The sequence below is a fragment of the Ovis aries genome, chromosome 7, assembly GCF_016772045.2.
Source record: "Ovis aries strain OAR_USU_Benz2616 breed Rambouillet chromosome 7, ARS-UI_Ramb_v3.0, whole genome shotgun sequence".
NCBI classification, from domain to species: Eukaryota; Metazoa; Chordata; class Mammalia; order Artiodactyla; family Bovidae; genus Ovis; species Ovis aries.
Window position 1 is genome coordinate 9,256,319 of NC_056060.1, and position 17,957 is coordinate 9,274,275.

The window sequence follows — 17,957 nt, forward strand, 5'->3', positions numbered from 1 at the left end:
TGTTTCACAGGCCACTAGACAAAACCATGGCAAAGGTTAGAAGTACAACATGGAAACTTACAAACTTACTCTGTCTTATTTTAATGCAACTCTCCTTGGACAGAAAGGAGATCAAACCAGACAATCCTAAAGGAAATCAACCCTGAATATGCATTCAGTGGAAGGACTGATTCTGAAGCTCCAGTGATTCAGCCACCTGATACAAAGAGCCTACTCACTGATGCTGGGAAAGACTGAGGGCAAAAGAAGAAGGGAGTGGCAGAGGATGAGATGGTTAGATAGCACCACTGACTCAATGGACATAAGTTGAGCAAACTCTGGGAGACAGTGAAGTACAGGGAAGCCTGATATGCTGCAGTCCATAGGGTTGCAAAGAGTCGGACACAACTTAGCAACTGAACAATAACAACAACAGCTTCATTAAAGAGGAAAACCCCGGGATAAAGCCTAAACTGGATGGGACACTGAAACAACAGATAAAAATCAGATCTGTCCTGGGCAACAGTAGCAAAGACAACAGACACAATCACGTAAACAATCACGGCATTTCAATATGACCAAAGGCTCAATCAAAACCAGACTGCACATTCAACAGTACATTCAAATGGGTTTTATTAAAAAAAAAAAAAATCAGACAAGATGAAGAGAATATTATAATGTACCATAGATAACAGAAATATTCAATAGCATATATACAGCTTTGTATTCAATTTTTATGCCATATTATTTTCCTGTTTAAGGAATCATTTCTGGGAAAAAAATTTGGGGGAATGCTTTGTAAATATGAAGAAATCCAATATTCTAAAAAAACTTCTCAAAACATGGGCATCATATTTCTACCTAAATACTCTTGACAAGTAATAAACTGGTAAACACTATTTGCTCAACAACAGCCTTCTTCAAAGGAGAAGGCAATGGCCACCCACTTCAGTACTCTTGCCTGGAAAATCCCATGGACGGAGGAGCCTGGAAGGCTGTAGTCCATGAGGTCTCGAAGGGTCGGACACGACTGAGCGACTTCGCTTTAACTTTTCACTTTCATGCATTGGAGAAGGAAATGGCAACCCACTCCAGTGTTCTTGCCTGGAGAATCCCAGGGATGGCGGAGCCTGGTGGGCTGTCTATGGGGTCACACAGAGTCGGACACGACTGAAGTGACTTAGCAGCAGCAGCAGCCTTCTTCAAATATTACAGGTCAACACAAAATAATGAAAAAGTTATAGTCCTAACATCAGCTTACACATATATTTGTTTATGGAATGTTAAAAAACATACAGGACTCAGCATTTAAAATTGGTTCCACATGGTTGTAACTTTTAAACAGAAGGATACTAGCAAATGTGTTTGGTAAACTTAGGAGAACTACACAGAATTCTTAACATATATCAGAGGCAAATGTAAGCAGCACTAGTCTTCTAGCTAATCAATTTCATCATTTCACTAGAACTTTATATTTTTTTAATTAAAAAATTTTATTAAATGACTCTTTAAATTCTATACTGCTTTACAATTTTCAAAAGTTTCAGAGATGATTTCAGAAAATCCTGTAACAACCTTTCCCCCCACCTCCATGTCACCGCTCCCCCTTCCCTCTCCTCACTAGTAACCAGCAGTTATACTCTCTATCTGTGAATTTACTTCTTTTTTGTTTTATTCACTAGTTTGTTGTACTTTTTAGATTCTACATATAAGTGATATCACACAGTATTTGTCATTCTCTGTCTTACTTCACTTAGCATGATGCTATCCAAGTCCATGCATGCTGTTGCAAATAGCAAAAATTTTATTCTCTTTTATGGCTGAGTAGTATTCCATTATCCATGGATGGAGCAGCCTGGTGGGCTACAGTCCATAGGGTCGCAGAGTCAGACATGACTGAAGCCACTGAATGAGTGAGTATTCCAGTATAGACATATATCACATGTGTATGTGTGTATATATACACAATATACAAATATATAAATATGTAAATATATAATATACACTATACAGTGTATGTATTTGTACTATATATCATATATGTTTCATTATATTGTTATATCTATATCTAGCCCTCCCTCCCTCCCTGTCTCCCTCTATATATTTATGTATATCACATCTTTATTCATTCATTGGTTGATAGATACTTAGGTTCCTTCCATAACTTGGCAATTGTCAAGTAATGCTGTTATAAACATTGGGGTATACGTATCTTGTATTTTGTGTGTGTGTGTGTATCTTTTGATTAGTGCTTTTATTTTTTATTTTTTTGTCAGATATCAACCCAGGATTTGAATTGCTGGGTCACATGATAGTTCTATTTTTAGTTTTTTTGAGAAATCTCCATACTGTTTTTCACCATGGCTCCATGAATTTACCTTCCCACCAACAGTGTATAAGGATTTCCTTTTCTCCAGATCCTTGCCAATATTTGTTATTGGTGTTCTCTTTGATTACAGCCATTCTGACAGGTGTGAGGTGCTATCTCACTGTGGTTTTCATCCAGATTTCCCTAGTGCCTGGCAGTTCTGAGTGTCTTTTCATGTGTCTGTTGGTCACCTGCATTTCCTCAATGGGAAAATGTTTATGCAGTTCTTCTGCTCATTTTCCAATCAAGTTGTTTGCTTTTTTGATATCAAATTATATGAGGTGTTTATATATGTTAGATATTAATCCCTTATTGATCACATCATTTGCAAATATCTTCTTTTCAGTGGATTGTCTTTTCATTTTGTTGATGGTTTCCTTTGCTGTGCAAAAGCTTTTAAGTTTCAGTTCAGTTCAGTCGCTCAGTTGTGTCGACTCTTTGCGAACCCATGAATCTCAGCAGGCCAGACCTCCCTGTCCATCACCAACTCCTGGAATTCACTCAGACTCACGTCCATCGAGTCAGTGATGCCATCCAGACATCTCATCCTCCTGCCCCCAATCCCTCCCAGCATCAGTCTTTTCCAATGAGTCAACTCTTTGCATTAGGTGGCCAAAGTACTGGAGTTTCAGCTTTAGCATCATTCCTTTCAAAGAACACCAGGACTGATCTCCTTTAGAATGGACTGGCTGGATTTCCTTGCAGTCCAAGGGACTCTCAAGAGTCTTCTCCAACACAATAGTTCAAAAGCATCAATTCTTCAGCGCTCAGCTTTCTTCACAGTCCAACTCTCACATCCATACATGACTACTGGAAAAACCATAGCATTGACTAGACGGACCTTTGTTGGCAAAGTAATGTCTCTACTTTTTAATATGCTATCTAGGTTGGTCATAACTTTCCTTCCAAGGAGTAAGAGTCTTTTAATTTCATGGCTGCAGTCACCATCTGCAGTGATTTTGGAGCCCCCCAAAAATAAAGTCTGACACTGTTTCCACTGTTTCCCCAACTATTTGCCATGAAGTGATGGGACCAGATGCCATGATCTTCATTTTCTTTCTTTTTTTTTTTTTTTTTTTTGTTTTTTTTTTTTTTTTTTTTTTTTAGTTTTTATTTTTAAATTTTAAAATCTTTAATTCTTGATCTTCATTTTCTGAATGTTGAACTTTAAGCCAACTTTTTCACTCTCCTCTTTCACTTTCATCAAGAGGCTTTTTAGTTCCTCTTCACTTTCTGCCATAAGAGTGGTGTTCATCTGCATATCTGAGGTTATTGATATTTCTCCCGGCAATCTTGATTCCAGCTTGTGCTTCTTCCAGCCCAGTGTTTCTCATGATTTACTCAAGTTTAATTAGGTCCAATTTGTTTATTTTTGTTTTTGTTTCCTTTGCTTTAGGAGATGGATCCAACTAAATATTGTGACTTATGTCAAAGAGTGTCCTATGTTTTTCTCTAGGAGTTTTATAGTATCCAGTCTTACATTTAGGTCTTTAACCCATTTTGAGTTTATTTTTGTATACAGTGATAGAGAACATTCTAATTTCTTTCTTTTACATATAGTTGTCTAGCTTTCCCAGCACCACTTACTGAAGGGTCTATCTTTTCTTCATTGTATATTCTTACCTCTTTTGTCATAGATGAATTGACTGTCTAAGTGTGTGTGTTGTTTTCTGAGCTCTTTATTCTGTTCCACTGACCTATATGTTTGTTTTTGTGACAGAACCATACTGTCTTGATTATGGTAGCTTTCTAGTACAATCTGAAGATTCCCTGGAGAAGGGAAAGGCTACCCACTCCAGTATTCTGGCCTGGAGAATTCCACAGACTGTGTAGTCCCTGGGATCGCAAAGAGTTGGACACAACTGAGCGTCTTTCACTTTCACATACAATCTGAAGCCAAGAAGTATGATTCCCTCAGCTGTTCTTTCTCAAGATTGTTTCAGCTATCTGGAATTTGTTTCCATACAAATTCTGAAGTTACTCATTCTAGTTCTGTGAAAAACACCATTGGTATTTTGCTAACGACTGCAATGTATCAGCAGATTGCCTTGGGTAGTATAGTCATTTTAACAAAAGTAACTCTTCCAATCAAAGAACATGGTATATCTTTCCTTTTGTTTGTGACGTCTTCCATTTCTTTCACCAGTGTCTAATAGTTTTCCAAGTACCGGTCTTTCATCTCCTTAGGTGGGTTTATTCCTAGGTATTCCATTCTTTTTAATCCAATGGTAAATGGGACTGTTTCCTTAATTTCTCTTCCCCATAGTTCACTGATAGTATACAGAAAACCAGATTTTAAAAAATTTTACAGTATACAGATTTTTTTGGTCAACTTGAGTGTTTTACCTTTATACATTTTATCTTGACTTTTTCAATGCCAAGAAAATTTACCCAAGAAAGGGTAAAAATGTCACTGCATATAGCCTGTGTCATCAAAGAATTTTTTGAGTGCTGTATCTCTGGTTCTAGTTTTGCAATAATTCCTATGGTCTGTGCATTTCTACAAAGCATAATGATTTTTAGGAATATATATGTTGAATTAGAAATAACTGACCATATTATTGTAACTCCTATCTTACATATTAGGAAACTAAGTCTTATGTAGACGGTATAATCAGTCCAAAATCATGTAGCTAGTAAGTGGTAAAACAGTATTTGAAGTCAGACAGTCTAATATTGGAGCCTGTACTTTTGATTACCACCTGACTTCTAGTAATTGACATTAAATAGCTCTAAGGTAGTCATCACACACCAACTGCTTTCTAAATTTCCACTGAAAGAGCCCAAAGTCAGGAAATTAAAGAAAGTTATAGAAAAAGTTCATCTACAGTCTTAATCATAATTTTTAAAAACTATATGAATAGCTTTACATTTCCATACCAAAAAATTAAAATATTAAAGAATATGTAATACAAGACAAAATGTTGATTTTTCAGGTACTATATGTTTCAGTTCTAGAACTTCCATTTATTTTTTTATTAGTTTTTATTTCTCTGCTAAGAGTTCACTTTCTATCTATTGTGAACACATTTTCCTTTATGTCATCAATCATTTATAAAAGTTGCTTCAAATTTATACCTGTAAACTTCCACATCTCAGTCATCTATAAGTTGGCTTCTGGCTTTTGTTTTCTTGAAAACTGGTCTTATTTTCCTATTCTTGTTCATTATTGTGCTAAAATAAACATAAAACTTACACTGCAACCATTTTTAAGTACACAGTTCAGTGTTATGCAACCATTACTACCATTAATCTCCAAAAATTTTTATGTCTTCACAAATTGAAATTCTATACCCATTAAATAGTAATTCTCTGTTAGAGTTCTTATGTTGAGTAAATTGGGATTTATCTTGGACATTATGAATGCTGAACTGTAGAAACCCTAAACTTTGCTATATTTTAGGTTGGGTTCACAATACAGACTATCTCCTCAGTGCTGTTCAAATTGCAGTTCAGTCCCTTTATTATTAACTGTGTGGCTCTAAATCCATCATGCATATATGTGGTCCAGGTGTCAGCCAGAGACTTGGACAGAATTATTCAGATTTTGAGGCTCCTCACACTGGCTCTTTCCTTTCTAGAATCCTTCCTTTTCAGTATCTTTGGTGGTAGTTTTCTTTTTGACCCCACCAAAGCAGCTTGCAGGATCTTAGCTTCCTGACAGGGTCTGAACCTGGGCCCTCAGCAGTGAAAGCAAGGAGTCCTAACTACTGGACCACCAGGGAATTCCCTGTATTTTTCTAAAACTCTGCCCTCTACTTCCTCCGGCAGGAGGACTCTGGGTTTCCTTCTGGAGTTTCAGTCTCTATGTGTGGTGCCAACTGAAGACTGAATTCAGGATCAGACCCAGAAAAGTGTCAATTTCCCTTCAGAATCTTCCCACTTTTAATTACTCTTCAGAGACTTCAGGCAGTTGTTTTCTTTTTGTATTTTCCCAGAGTTTACAGTTGCCCAGTAGGAATTTACTGAATACTATCAAAAGCAGACTGTTGACTAAGTTTCAAAATCTCTTTTACACTAAAGAAAGACATTTGAGATATTAAAGAAGTTTATTATTCAATTATTTTTAGGCATACAATTCCTATATCTGATAAAAATCAATCTAGACATCCCCTATAATTAAATAATGCAATAAAAATTCTGAAAATGCTCACTGAGCGATCTAGGCCACAGGGAAGTTGGATCTACAAATACTGGGACATCAGTTTCTGATACAAATATTGGCAAATCAGTTTCTGAACACTGTGGCCTGGTCTCCCTAGCTGAGTTTTAAAGATGGCTAAAAGTAACATGTATAGAAAATTTATTTTTTTACATTTACAAGAATTTTAGTCTCATTTCGTATCCAGTAGATTATGAATCACGCAACTTAAAAATGCTGTCTAATGGAACTTAAACATTATTCTTTAGTGCTAATTCTCACTTATGAATTCTCTAAAACTCCTTGAGAAATGAGAAACTGGAGAACAGAACACAACCTTACAGGATACCTCTGTTCATCTATTTTTATATTTAATCATTTAAAAACAATGAGTTTTTTTTCTAAACATAACTGTTTCACCAGCTGGTGGTCAAGTCTATTATGGCTATCTAGAAGTATCATTCTAAAATACACAATACAACACTTCAGAAGTTCAGCTCCAAAAAATGAGTTCAAGGGAAAAAAAAACAGCTGAGTGCAAACTATGCTGTCTTCAAAGTCACTGAATAAAAAGTTATGGAATATACTTTACAATTTCTGAACATAGAGTACTATGCTCTATTATTGGTTATTTACTGCTCCAAAGAACCTTTATTTAGTTTTGTAAGACATAACTACGTCAGTGTTGAGTAACAGTATAATTTTGTATTACTTTTCTTTGATGATAACCTATAAGCTAGATTTATCTATAGCAGCCAAACCATTGTTATGATGCGCTGTGTTTAGTAGCTCAGTTGTGTCTGACTCTTTGTGACCCCATGGACTGTTGCCTGCCAGGCTCCTCTGTCCATGGGGATTCTCCAGGCAAGAATACTGGAGTGGGTTGCCATGCCCTCCACCAGGGGATCTTCCCAACCCAGGGATCAAACCCAGGTCTCCCGCATTGCAGGCGGATTCTTTACCGTGTGAGCTACCAGGGAAGCCCATCGTTCCAAGAAGGCCATAAAAATCACATATTCTAGGTGTCATGCTAACATTCACAATACCATACGAAGAGTACAAACAATGAATGTCAGGCTAAAACAGTGTTTTTATCAATAAAGAAGCAACTCAAGAGCAAACACAGTTTTCCCCTTTTACTCAGTTTTTTAAAAATACCTCACTGCGTGAATTAATTTACATGACACCTGCAAATGACTAACTGATTCCTTTCAAAGACTGACTTAAAATATAAAGATAAAATCTAAATCATAGAAATAAGCTCAAAATATTTGCGAATATTTGGTCACAAATTTGATACACCTATCAGCCAAAGCTATATTAATATAACTCACATCACAATTAGGAATGAAGACAACCTGAAAATATACAGAAATTAATTTGAGGAGTTACTTGAGAATTTCTCATTCTTTTTCCTTTATCTAAATAGCTATTTAGACAAAGAAAAAAGAATGAGAAATATTCTATTTTATACACAGAAGTGACTCTATGCATTTTATACATAGAGGCTATTTCTCTAATCAACAGTTCCACAAAGTCAACGGACTTAAAAAGCGAATATTCTAAACCGCAAACATGGTCAATTATACGACTATTAAAAATATTTAATGGTTTTCCCTTCACATGGAGGATCAAGTCCTGCCCTTGCCTACCTTTCTAAACTCAGCTTTAAGTTTCCTGGGGGCACCACGCTGTGTCACGACTCTGACCCCCTGCTCTCCTCCCTCCTTATTCTGTATAGTAAACCACTCCTTAAAAGCCCTTAGTCAGGAGTCTTATCTTGAATGAAACTCTGACTGACCTCTCTCCTCCTATTTCAGACTTTCAATAACTTTCTCCTCTGGAGTTCCACTGGGTCACAATACACTACTATAGTACTTACCTTGCACTATTTCACTTTTTTATGTTTTTCTCCTCAACTAGACCAGAACGTCGTCTCTTTACACAACTACCATCTAAAGTAAAACCTTAAAGAAACAGGCACCGGGTAATTGTTGAATGGACAGACTAATGTAGATAAATGGACATAGCTGCTTGATCAGAGCAAAGAAGAAAGCAGATTCCACATAGGTAGACTAACGATTAGTCTCTTACCTGTTTGGAGTTGGTTAAATACAATTTTGCTCCAAGATTTAAAATCTGCAGTTTCACAAGATCATCTTCGCTGGTGAAGCTTTTAGCCGTCTTCCTCAAAACATCAGGGGCAATTTTAGGAACTCGTTCACAGTTTTCTCCAATTAGCCAAAGAATACTTGCTCTAGCCACAGGAACCTAATAGTAGAAGCAGATAACACAGAAATATTGCAAACAAAATAATCACCCTCTCCTTAATAGTAATACAGAAAAGGCTTTAAATATTATAAAAGGTTTTACATCGATTAATTCATTTAACGTATATCCAGGAAGTCCTCTTATATTTACAGATTTTCTACATATCTATATCTACAGCGCTGACAAAATTATCAAGATCTGCTTATAAAATCGTGAATGCTGGTCTATTATTTGGTCATCAATAAAAGAAAAAGGAATAACATAAGCTTGCCCAATATGGCATTTTTCATTATATATTTTTAATAAAGTACCTTTCCGTATAATTTGTTTCTTAAAAATAAATGCTTTGCTAAAAATTGGAAACCTTCCACCAGCACCATTAAGAAGAACATTTTATTCAGAGCATGCAAATTAGTTTTATTACTATTTATTTGTATTCTCCCTTATTCCAAAAGGAATTTGAAGGGGTATGCAAATTAGTTTTTGCAAACATTTTCACCTGTATAGAAAATTTGCTTTTTATAATAAATGAAAAAGCCACTGGCTATCATTAAGAAGTAGCATCACAAGAAGAGGTAAGACTCTTTATGCAGTCCTTTTCTAATTTCTCAAATCAAGTCCCAATGTTTTCATTACAGTTTCACGCTGTACACAGTATGACTGTTAAGGAAGAAAGAGAGAATTGGAGACCTTTGCAAAGTGAGAATTTTATCACAATATCTACCATCTCAAATTCCTTCAAAACACCCATTTCGAGAAGTAATACATTATTTAGACATCACTAAGTCGAGTTGTTCACCAGAATGAGGTCATCAGAAAACTTTAAAATCAAGTACACATTTTTAAATAATATGCTAATATTACCATCTTTAAAATTAATATTAGAATTTAGTAAGAGAGAAGAAAATCAGTATATTTACATAATAATTTTAAGTACTAAGCAAAGTAACAGTAAAATACCAAATGCTATTACAGATCTACTCATGTATTATGATAAAATTGATATCCTTACTGTATACTGATTTTTGGGAAGGAAGAGGCTATTTCCAATGATCCAAAGGTTACACTGCATTAAGGTCTTACTTCCAATCTATTACTTTAAATTGGGCTAAAGAACAGTAATTGAGTGGTACATTAAATTTTCCAGTATGAAGCAATTCAAGTTGCCTACCATAATGAAATGTACCTCTAAATAAGAATATATGAGCAACTTCAGATTTCAGTTATGCCAGATTTACTTTTCTTAAATATTTTATTATATATTGCTAGTATAAAAATTAGAATTCTATGACATATCACAATCTATTACTCCACTTTAATCCTTTGGGTTATACACTTTTTTTTTTTTTTTTCAGTTAAAAGGATAATCCCCCAAAGGTCTAAGAGATTATTTTATTCCTATTCATTAATATACCAAGATTAAAATAATAGCCAAATACTCTAAACAATGTACATACATTTCAAATATAACTCTTTAAAAAATTAAACATCAGTAAGTTCTAAATGTTCATAATGAAAATCTCTAGATGGTAGCGGTGGTGTAGCAGGGCCAGGATAATATTCGTAGAGTCCAGAACAAGGTAATAAAATTTCCAAGTAACATTTTAAACACAGAAAATTTCTCCACAACAGGAAGTAATATCAGTAAGTGTACTGAAACCAATCTTTTTGTGATGATGACATTAAAAAGCTTAGAAAACTGCCAAACCTAATCTTGCGCATTTGGCTGGAATCAGAAGCATTAAATTTTCGGGTTCCAGCCCTGCCTTTCCCTGCCTATTAAATTATAAGACTCTCATTTGTACACTACTGACTATGAATCCATGGCCACTATATTCAAAGGTTTGAAGCAACTGGAAAAACAGTACAAAAATTAGCCACTTTTTGTTCTCCACAGCTAAAGCCAAACTATTAACCCACATGCACACATATAATACTTTCATTATGAACCTCTACTTGTCAGTATTTTCAAAGACAAACTGGACTGTAAGTGACTCTGCTTGATCCTTTATTCTAAATGCCCTGAGCAAGTGGTTAAGTGCACTTTTTAAACCTTCTACCAGAAGGCAGTTTCCACTGCCATTTTAAGCCATTAACCTGCTTGCAAAAATGAATAATCTTTCCAAGCTGACTATAGCAGTTATAGAAAGACATCCAGAAAGATTTCACAGATCACTCTGTAAGCAGTTCAATTTAAAAGCTATTGTGTTACAATACCAGCTCACTGCACAATGCAACAGTGTATGGTCAAACCTGCAAAAACATCAATTTTATTTAAATTTGTCAAAGGCACAATCAGAAGACATCTAAACAAACTGCATACAAATAGCAAATCTGATCCAGTATTCTACATCTGGACTCAATATGCATTAACACTTAAGTGTGAATTAAGCAGGGGTGGCAGGGCAAGTGCAGTTAACTTGTGAAACGGCAGGCGTTCAGTTAGGCACTTGGGCAAGAAGTCCATAAAGCCCTACTTCAGTATCACTCGGCAGTCTTTACGAACTAACATCTTTCAGCTCTCCTTTTGTAATATAAAATCCTCACCTGTCCCATTCAAGGTAATATGTAACCCTGTTAGAGCAATCCTCAGGTAGTATGCATTTCATTCTGGAAGAATAAAACTGTATTTTATCTACTTCTCCTTGCATTTACCATAGACTTTTCCTTCACATATTTATTTAGTTGCCATATTTTTTGCACATATAGGTAGGTATGTTTTTAAATTTCTTTGTACATTGGCCTTTTTGAATTTTATAATGTCCCATTTTATCCTGTTAAAAGCCCTTAATTAATTTTAAATCTCACATTCTTGTTGCTATTCACTTATCTCTTTCCCTACTTTCCTATTTTCAACTTTTATAAGTGTTTTAATTATAAATGGCCTTTAACTGGCTTTTGTTTTTCATTCCAAAGTCTGTCTTCTAATGAGAGAATGAAGTCCATTCATATTTAGAATAGGATATATTTGATTTTTACTCTTCCATCTTACTTCTTGATTTTAACTCTTCCATTTTAATTTTTAAACATTTATTATTTTAAACATTTTATTTATGTTTATATTTTTTAAACATCTTTATTTTTAAACATTTATTATTTATTATTTTCTCTTTTTTTTCCTTTTGTGAATTTGGAATTTCCATCATACTTTGTATTCCACTAATGGTTATCTTCTACCTGACAAAAACAGAAAAATAAGCTTTGCTGTAAGTTCTGTAAGGTAATATGTACTTGGCTCATATTCCATCAACTGTTGTAGAGAAAGTTGATACAATCAAGAATTTTCCTGAGCCCCACACAGGGACATAATCAAAGACAACAAATTCTTTTTCCAAGAAAGCCTGTCGCTTGCTTCAGGTCTCGTGTACAGTCACAGGTTTCGTATGTCAGCCACTGCATTCCCCCGAAAGCCCTAACACTTCTTTGCCTGCCTCTCCCTTTCTAACAAGACCAGAACAGGCGTAACAGCACAAGATGACTGGAATACAGACTTCCACATTCCTATTTCTTTCTCATAACCTGACACACGCTTCTCTGCCGTTACTTACAAGCAAGAAATTAACTATTTCCCCTACCAAAACCCACCGCTTTCACCCTAAGATAATCTATTTTCACCCTGAAAAGTGAAAGGGAAGTCGCTCAGTAGTGGCCGACTCTTTGCAACCCCATGGACTGTAGCCTACCAGGCTCCGTCGTCCATGGGATTTTCCAGGCAAGAATACTGGAGTGGGTTGCCATTTCCTTCACCAGATCTTCCTGACCCAGGGATGGAACCTGGGTCTCCCGCATTGTAGGCAGAGGCTTTACTGTCTGAGCCGCCAGGGGAAGTCCTTACTACTTCTTAAACACATGAGACTACTAAAATAAGCTCGCCTCCCTCTACTCTCTTCCTCCCCTGACACCTTCAAAACACTTTTACTCTGAACTAATCATACCCTACCCCTAAATTTTCAAAGACTGCTCAATATTTTTAGTGTCAGATTAGAATTTCCTTTATATTATGGCCCTTCTTTTTCAAGAGTTCTCATTTAGTCTATTTTTATACATTTAATTATGTGTATAAATATATACATATATTGTGTAAGTACTTCTGTTCTTTGATTGCCCTGATCTAGAGTTTCCAGCTTTGGCTCCTTAGTTCTTGCTTAGAAAAGTGGTTCTTACTAGGCAGTGTAACACTTGTCTAAAAGGTATCTAAATACCAGTAGGAGTATTTGTGATTGTTACAATGACTAAAATACTACTGAAATCTGATGTCTGGTTACACAGAGATGCTGGATATCTATCTCAGTAGACATGAGGAAAAAGTTTTACCCTCCTACTTCATATCAGTAGATTATTGACAAATAGCGTCAAACACTTGTTCCACATATAGGCAAATGGACCAATTTAATGCCTAATTTGTCAATTTGAGTGAATCAAAAGGAAACGACAATAAAGTCCTGGCCAGGTCTGTGAGTGGACAAGTGAATTGGATTAAAAAAGAGAGACTAGAAAAGGAAGACAAATACAGCAAGAATGTACTGGTTAATAAAGCAGACTACTAACTATAAGACCTTAATCATGTTACCTAACCTATCTGTGCCTCGGTTTCCTTTCCTTAAAAACTATTTTATTAAAAATTTTTATTCTAACATTTTATATTTTTCTTTTGCCGTTTTGATTTTTCATAAACAACTTTCATTGAATTAAGTTGCTCTATGTTGCTCTATATTTGTAAGAACGTTTAATAATCCTGCCTCCGTTTTCTTTTATGTAAAACAGAATAGAACCTACTTTTCAGAGTTGTAATTAAAATTAATGATTTATATTTTTAGGGTGCTTAGAATAGTGCCTGACATATGATTAACACTATAGGAGTTATGTTAAATAAATAACCAAAACAGAAAGAGCAACAAGGATGCTTATTAAATTCAACAGCCATGATCACAATAAAAGTTTACACTAAGCACTATTCTCAGTGTTTCATTTAAAAGAAAGTGAAGTCACTCAGTTGTGTCCGACTCTTTGCAACCCCATGGACTGTAGCCTACCAGGCTCCTCCCTCCATGGGATTCTCTAGGCAAGCGTACTGGAGTGGGTGGCCATTTCCTTCTCCAGGGGATCTTCCTGACCCAGGGATCGAACCCGGATCGCCTGTATTCCAGGCAGACGCGTTAACCTCTGAGCCACCAGGAAGCCCCAACATAAGTTTCACTTATGTTGACTCATTTATCCCTCACAACAGATCTATAAAGTCATTAGTACATGTGTTTCAATTTTACAGAAAGGAAAACTGGAGCAAGGAGAAGTCAAGTATTGCTTAACATCACAAAGCTAGTAAAGGGCAGAGACTAAATTTGAACCCAAGTCATGTGATTTTCAAATCCAGTCTCTTAATCTCTCATATACAGTCTTTGTAAGAAGTCCTGACTTTGATTATTAACCAACAATAAGAGTAGATATGAAGAAAAAGAACTGTGGTGAGAATATAGTAAAAGATATTTCCTTTCCTCTTATTCATTCATCCATCCAGTTTGGATTCAGAGATTCTTACCCTATTCTATAGGTTATAATCCTTTTACTATCATGTATTTTGTTGCTCAAATTAGCCAGTGGGAACTCTTTTAAATTCTGACATCTCTACCGTTCCATGAGCAGAGCCATGTTTTTATGGCCCAACAAGATTTCTTTCCGTGGACCAGCTCTAAAATCAGCCATTTCTCTAAGGAGTCCTATTTCTTTAAATGCTGAATGGAATTTAAAAACCAAAGTCTTCCCCAAAGGGGGATGTGGTACTACTTGTACACTGTGCATGAACCTTGAAAACATTCTAAAGTGAAAAAAGCCAGACACAAAAGACCACGTATCACATGATTCCAACTGTATGAAATGTCCAGAAAAAGCAAATTCATAGAGACAGAAAGTACATCAGTAGTTGCCAGGGGCTGAAGTATGGGGAGGATCAGGAGCCTTGGCTTACGGACCTGATTTTAGGGATGATGGAAAGGTCCTCCAATTGCACAACCTGGTGAATACACCAAAAGTTACTGAATTCTAGATTTAAAAGGGTGAATTTTATGCTATGAAATTATATCTCAATTAAAACAAAAGAAAACAAACAGGACCTGGGCACTAGGTGTGCTCACTGGTACTGGGGTTATCATCGCACGCGGGTCCCCTTACAGGCCACATTAAGAAACATATCTTTGTATACTCATGAATGCATTCATATGTACATACAAATGTGTGCAGACACACACACCTAGCTATCTAACAAAAACGGAGTTCACGCTGACACGTCCGATTCCAATCCAATATGCAGTGTTTACTGCAACCTCTCCCTCTTTCAGATCTGCGACTTCCTTCCACAGCAGGGCAGAATCTCAGAACAAGAATCCAGACTGTGCAGCTCTCTTATTCATCATACTTCAGTATGTCTATTTATTTTAACAAAACCATAATTTGTTGAATAAAATTCGGTTCAATTGGTACTGGAAAGCAAAGATCCCTTCACTGGTACTCACAGTGATACTATCCAAGAGTTTGGCCATGTGTTTGATAATTTCTCCATGTTGTATGGGTTGCATTTGCAGCAATTTCTTAATAACAACCACACTTTCAGCAACAACTATTTCTGAAAAGAAAAAAAAAAAATCTGATTATTCGTATTTAAATATGAATTTCAATTCAATTCAAAGTCAACTCAAACACAGTATTCTTAGTAAAATGTAAATTTAATTTAGCAAAACATTGCACATTTCTTAAACAACTAGGCAAAAAATAAAACAAGAGAAAATATCCACAACCTGGATCCCTTTCCTGCCAGATCTCCTTGGCAGTGCGAGCACTTCTTCATTGAAGGCTTCAGTTCCAAGAGGGACTCTCTCCTTCAGGGTCTGATAACTGCTCCCAATCCTCAAGCCCTTCCCCTTTAATTCTAGATATGGCAAAGGCTTCCCACCTCTGCTAGCCCGCTAGCCCTGGGGTATTACAGTACATCTTGCTGGCTTCCCTTAATCCCACTCACAATAAATAGTTCCTTCGTTAAACTCTTTTCAGTCATCTCTTTCAAGTCTATCACCTGTTTCTTGCCAGGGCCTTAACAGTAACTGGTACGAGGAGTGGCTCCAGGAAGCAGATCCTCAAACTGGGATTCTGAGATTACATTATTATAGACTAATTAGTGGCCCAGAGCTTCGTCTTTGGTGGCATCAGCAGTGAAACACAATAAACCAATCAGAGCACCTGACTTTATGGAATGAATCTTATATAAGCAATTACTAAGGTTACCAATACCAAAGAAAGACACCAACACTGCCTTTCCTTGTTACTGTGGCTTTTTTTTTTTTTAATCAGCTGGGATTCATGGATATTAGAGATTCCCTGGTATACATTATAAAGGTTTATTTTAATATTACCCTGAAAACATGCCATGACTAGGGTTCTGTTACTCATTTTCTCTGAAATATATTTTCTTATCTAGCTCCCTTTAAAAATACAAGCAAAATTTTCTATCATTCTAATTATTATTGAAATATGTATTTCATATTATATATATTTCTTCATGGGAATGATATATTAATATTTCATAATGTTTTAGTTTGCTGCTGCTGCTGCTGTTTAGTTGCTAAGTCATGTCTGACTCTTTTGCAACCCCAGGGACTATATATAGCCCGCCGGGCTCCTCTGTCCATGGGACTTCCCAGGCAAGAACACTGGAGTGGGTTGCCATTTCCTTCTCCAGAGAGCTAATCTGATCTCCTGCATCGGCAGGCGGGTTCCTTACCACTGAGCCACCAGGGAAGCCAATGTTTTAGTTAAAGAAATGATGTATATATTTTAATTCTCATAATAACATAGGGTAGGCAGCTTATTATCAGCATTTTAAAGATGAAGAAAGAAAGATGCACTGGAGAATTCAAACTCAGAACCAGAATCTACCATTTTACCCTTAATGTTCTATGTTACTATGAGCAGGTGTTGCTTTTATAAAGACCGCCTCTTGGAGCTATGAGGAAAACAAAGACAATCAAAATGACACTCTGCCCTCATCAAACTTACCCTCTGCTAGGAAACACTAAGTGGTTATGTAAGAAATGACTATGCAACGTAATGGTTTTGAAGAATCAATAGTATACATTTTTATCTTTTTAAAACATATTGCAAAATTAGTCCAAGTTGTATTTTTTTTTAAGTTGTATATTTTTAATTATTCACATGTACAGGCAAGGTTGACTAACCCTAACTATAGTTGAAATAAAATTTGGCATTATTTACCCTCATGCGAAGAGCTGACTCATTGCAAAAGACTCTGATCCTAGGAGGGATTGGGGGCAGGAGGAGAAGGGGACAATAGAGGATGAGATGGCTGGATGTGAGTCTGAGTGAACTCAGGGAGTTGGTGATGGACAGGGAGGCCTGGCGTGCTGCGATTCATGGGGTTGCAAAGAGTCAGACGCAACTGAACTGAACTGAACTGAACTGACCCTTTGAAGTGAAGAAGTGAAGTGAAGTCGCTCAGTCGTGTCCAACTCTTTGTGACCCCATGGACTGTAGCCTACCAGGCTCCTCCCTCCATGGGATTCTCCAGGCAAGAGTACTGGAGTGGGTTGCCACTTCCTTCTCCAGGGCATCTTCCCGACCCAGGGATTGAACCCGGGTCTCCCACATTTCAGGCAGACGCTTTAACCTCTGAGCCATGGTGCCACCTTATCTTCCGATCGTTATTGTTATGGATTACCACAAACTTGGTGGCTGATAGCAACATGAGCTTATCATTTTACACTTTGAAGCCAGAATTTAACCTAAGTCTTATGGAGCTAAAACCACGGTGTCAACAGGGCTAAGTTCTCTGTGGAGGTTCTGGGGGAAATCCATTCTTTGACTTTTCCAAATTTTAGAGTCTGCCCACATTCCTTGGCTCAAGCCCCCTTCCAACAAGGATATCATTCTAATCTATGCTTCTGACATTTGGTTACATTGGGTCCCAGATTACTGGATGAAAAATCTCTCCATCTCAAGAATCTTAATCACATCTGTTAAGTTCCCTTTGCCACATTAGATAACATATTCACAGGTTTCAGGCATCAGGACCTGAACATCTTGTGGGATGGTGGTGGTAGTGGGGTACAATTTACCTAACCTGGGTGCCTTCCCATTCCCTTTGGGTAATTCCACCCTATTTTTCCTTTATGCTACCTCTTGGCTTTCAAAGAC

At 36.5% G+C, this 17,957-nt stretch overlaps 1 protein-coding gene across 1 annotated transcript in view; it reads right to left on the reverse strand.

The window, feature by feature from the left end:
* AP3B1 (adaptor related protein complex 3 subunit beta 1) overlaps positions 1-17,957 on the reverse strand; it is a 239,204-nt gene that overhangs the window by 108,934 nt on the left and 112,313 nt on the right. The window contains exons 14-15 of the mRNA XM_027971481.2: positions 15,266-15,375; positions 8,583-8,759 (exon numbers count right to left, since the gene is read on the reverse strand). Coding sequence (XP_027827282.2) covers positions 8,583-8,759; positions 15,266-15,375 — 287 coding nt within the window. The remainder of the gene's footprint in view (positions 1-8,582; positions 8,760-15,265; positions 15,376-17,957) is intronic.